Raw genomic sequence first — 2,428 nt, 5'->3', positions numbered from 1 at the left:
AGAAATAAATTCAATGACAGATAATATAATAAAAATAAAGCAGAGAAGAAAGAATTCTTATTGAATGATCATTGATAGGATAATGAGCTGAACAGAGCTTGAAGGGCCGAACTATGGCTAACTTGAGAGCAATATGCTATAAATTACAATGTATAGAATTGTAGAGAAGAAAATTAGATTCCCATGATGATAAAAGTATGTCTATTTATAAATCTAAGTAACTAGTCTCCTTGAATTATGGATCCATTATGAGCATTTACTCAATCCATCCATTACTTTTGGAAGACTTGTAACAGTTGTATAAATGCTGGAATTCCGTAACTGATGAGTTAATTCCGTAACTGATGAGTCAATCACGTGCCTGTTGATTGCCTTGTTCTGACCGTTACAATCATTTATTGCATTTTAATAATTGATATGTAACTGATGGTGTAATGATGGTAAATCCCATATAATCCGGGATTAATTGATTCCTTGCTCATTTGTAATTATGAGATATTCTCCCGCACCTGATCTGGGCTATTTTATGATGATCAGTTTCGAGACTAACAGGCACAGTACGAGTATGTTTGTCCCGGGGTGTTTCACATATCATCTTTACATGTTATTCTTCACTTTTCTTCAACTTTACTGACACATATCGCCATTTAATAGACCCACATGGCGAGTCTAATTTTTACTAATACAACTTTGTTGGGCAGCAAATAAACGTTACAACAAGCTACCTCTACTGGCAAATAATGTGAGTCTTAAATAATATTCTGCAATGTTTGGTTTTGAAATGTTTAGCTCTTCAATTTTGACTCATACAGATTTAGCGAATTGGAAGTTGAACCTTGTTTAGTAGGGACACACTTGAAAAGACAATTCTCTAGACTCAAGGCTTATATAATTGACTTTTATATACTATGGGTAAACTAGATAAATTGCTTTGATGAGTTGAGATGGGATTAAGAGTTGGAAACTAGGGTTAAGGAAATTAAGAAAATTCATAGAACTCTACATTAATTGGATTTGGACGAATATATTATGAATGGGTTGTAATTGGTAGTTTGTGGATTGATGTGTTTACCATACAATGGACACACACAGTTTGATGAATTGAGGGTTCCGCATGAAACCACAACCGGTGGTTATTGTGAATCAATTATATTGTTAGTTCGTGAAGTTGATACTTAGATTAATTCTAACTGTGGAACTTCTTTCTTTTTTATGCCACTGTTCCACTTTCTTTTCCTTCTCCTTGATATAGTTTGTTTCCAGTTCCAGTATCTACACAATTAAGTTGCAAGTTTCGAATTTGGTTGTTCGGTGTCTTCTTTCCTTTTATTTGTTGCTTCTGATCTCTTCATATTTTCTTTGTCTTGCAATCAGGTGAAATTGACAGACAAGTGAGGCTTCTTGCAAAGGACGAAGATGATGAACTTGCAGAGACAAGTTCTTATAAAATGTGATTCCCCCCATGACCAAGCTAAAGCATTTGGTGACACAAATGCCGATCATAGTGCTGCAGGTTTACCTTGTGGATGTGGTGGTAAGGGATTTCTACACATATATGCACAATTAAGAAAATTTGAGAGAGATTTATATAACTAATGCAAAGAGTAAGCTGTTGCTAGCTGAATCTAACTTCTCTGTGAAATTGAATAGGAGTAGGAAATGGAACTCAAAGCCTAACTTAAAATGTAGACATATTACAATAGAATTACTACAAAATTTTCTTCTAACTATACCTAATAAAGAAAAGAAGGGGAGCATTTTAATACAATTCTGAGAAATGAAGAAACATGGAAACTACAATGGACATGCTTCTTATCAAGCATTCAACAATGTGATGGTAACTTCGTTTATAGAACTTGGTGTTTGTGTACTCCAAGAAAATTCAACATCTTTAACATTCCTTTCAGTGAAGAAGCCAGGATGTCTAGGTGGGGGCAAAATGCCTTCATTGCTCAGCATCATAATCACAGTAGACATATTTGGCCTGTCCTCTGGATTCTGCTCCAATTGCCTTCCTTCTTTATCAAGTATCCATGCCTGCATATAATGATCCTTCTACTGTCAAAGGATTTAAGTTATATAAACTAACAATGTTTACACGCTCAACATAGTTTAACCTGTAATAGTTGTTTAGTTCTCCATTTTTAACAGGTTAACGATTAGCTTATAGTAGAGATTTACCTGTAATTTACCATGATCACATTAAACTTAAATGCATTAACTAAGTCTTTTTTACTTAGGAGTTACACTTAGGACTTACATGTCCAAGAAGGTTTAGGTGGTGGTCTGGATGAACAAATCGTCTATTCTTCTTTCCATTCACAATCTCTAGTACTAATACTCCAAAGCTAAAGACATCTGATATCACTGAAAATATCCCGTCGACTGCATATCCTGGGTGTTGAAGTTTGCCAAATTTGTCCCACAT

At 34.6% G+C, this 2,428-nt stretch overlaps 1 protein-coding gene across 1 annotated transcript; it reads right to left on the bottom strand.

Annotated features, from left to right (window-relative positions):
• Positions 1 to 1,729: 1,729 nt before the first annotated feature.
• On the bottom strand, positions 1,730 to 2,428 carry LOC104215194 (G-type lectin S-receptor-like serine/threonine-protein kinase SD1-1). Its single transcript, XM_009764949.2, has 2 exons — positions 2,261 to 2,428; positions 1,730 to 2,037 (listed from the first exon to the last, which is right to left on the bottom strand). Exons 1-2 carry the CDS (start codon positions 2,426 to 2,428, stop codon positions 1,816 to 1,818), a joined length of 390 nt encoding a protein of 129 aa, XP_009763251.1. The 3' UTR covers positions 1,730 to 1,815.

The sequence above is a fragment of the Nicotiana sylvestris genome, chromosome 7 (assembly GCF_000393655.2).
Source record: "Nicotiana sylvestris chromosome 7, ASM39365v2, whole genome shotgun sequence".
Classification (NCBI taxonomy): Eukaryota; Viridiplantae; Streptophyta; class Magnoliopsida; order Solanales; family Solanaceae; genus Nicotiana; species Nicotiana sylvestris.
Note: the sequence above shows the minus strand (reverse complement) of the source record. Positions and strands in the feature narration are given on the sequence as shown.

Coding starts and splice junctions, on each gene's coding strand:
- LOC104215194 (XM_009764949.2), bottom strand. CDS start 2,428: ATGTGGGACAAATTTGGCAAACTTCAACACCCAGGATATGCAGTCGAC. Junction 2,038..2,260: donor ACCTAAACCTTCTTGGACAT/GTAAGTCCTAAG, acceptor CATTATATGCAG/GCATGGATACTTGATAAAGA.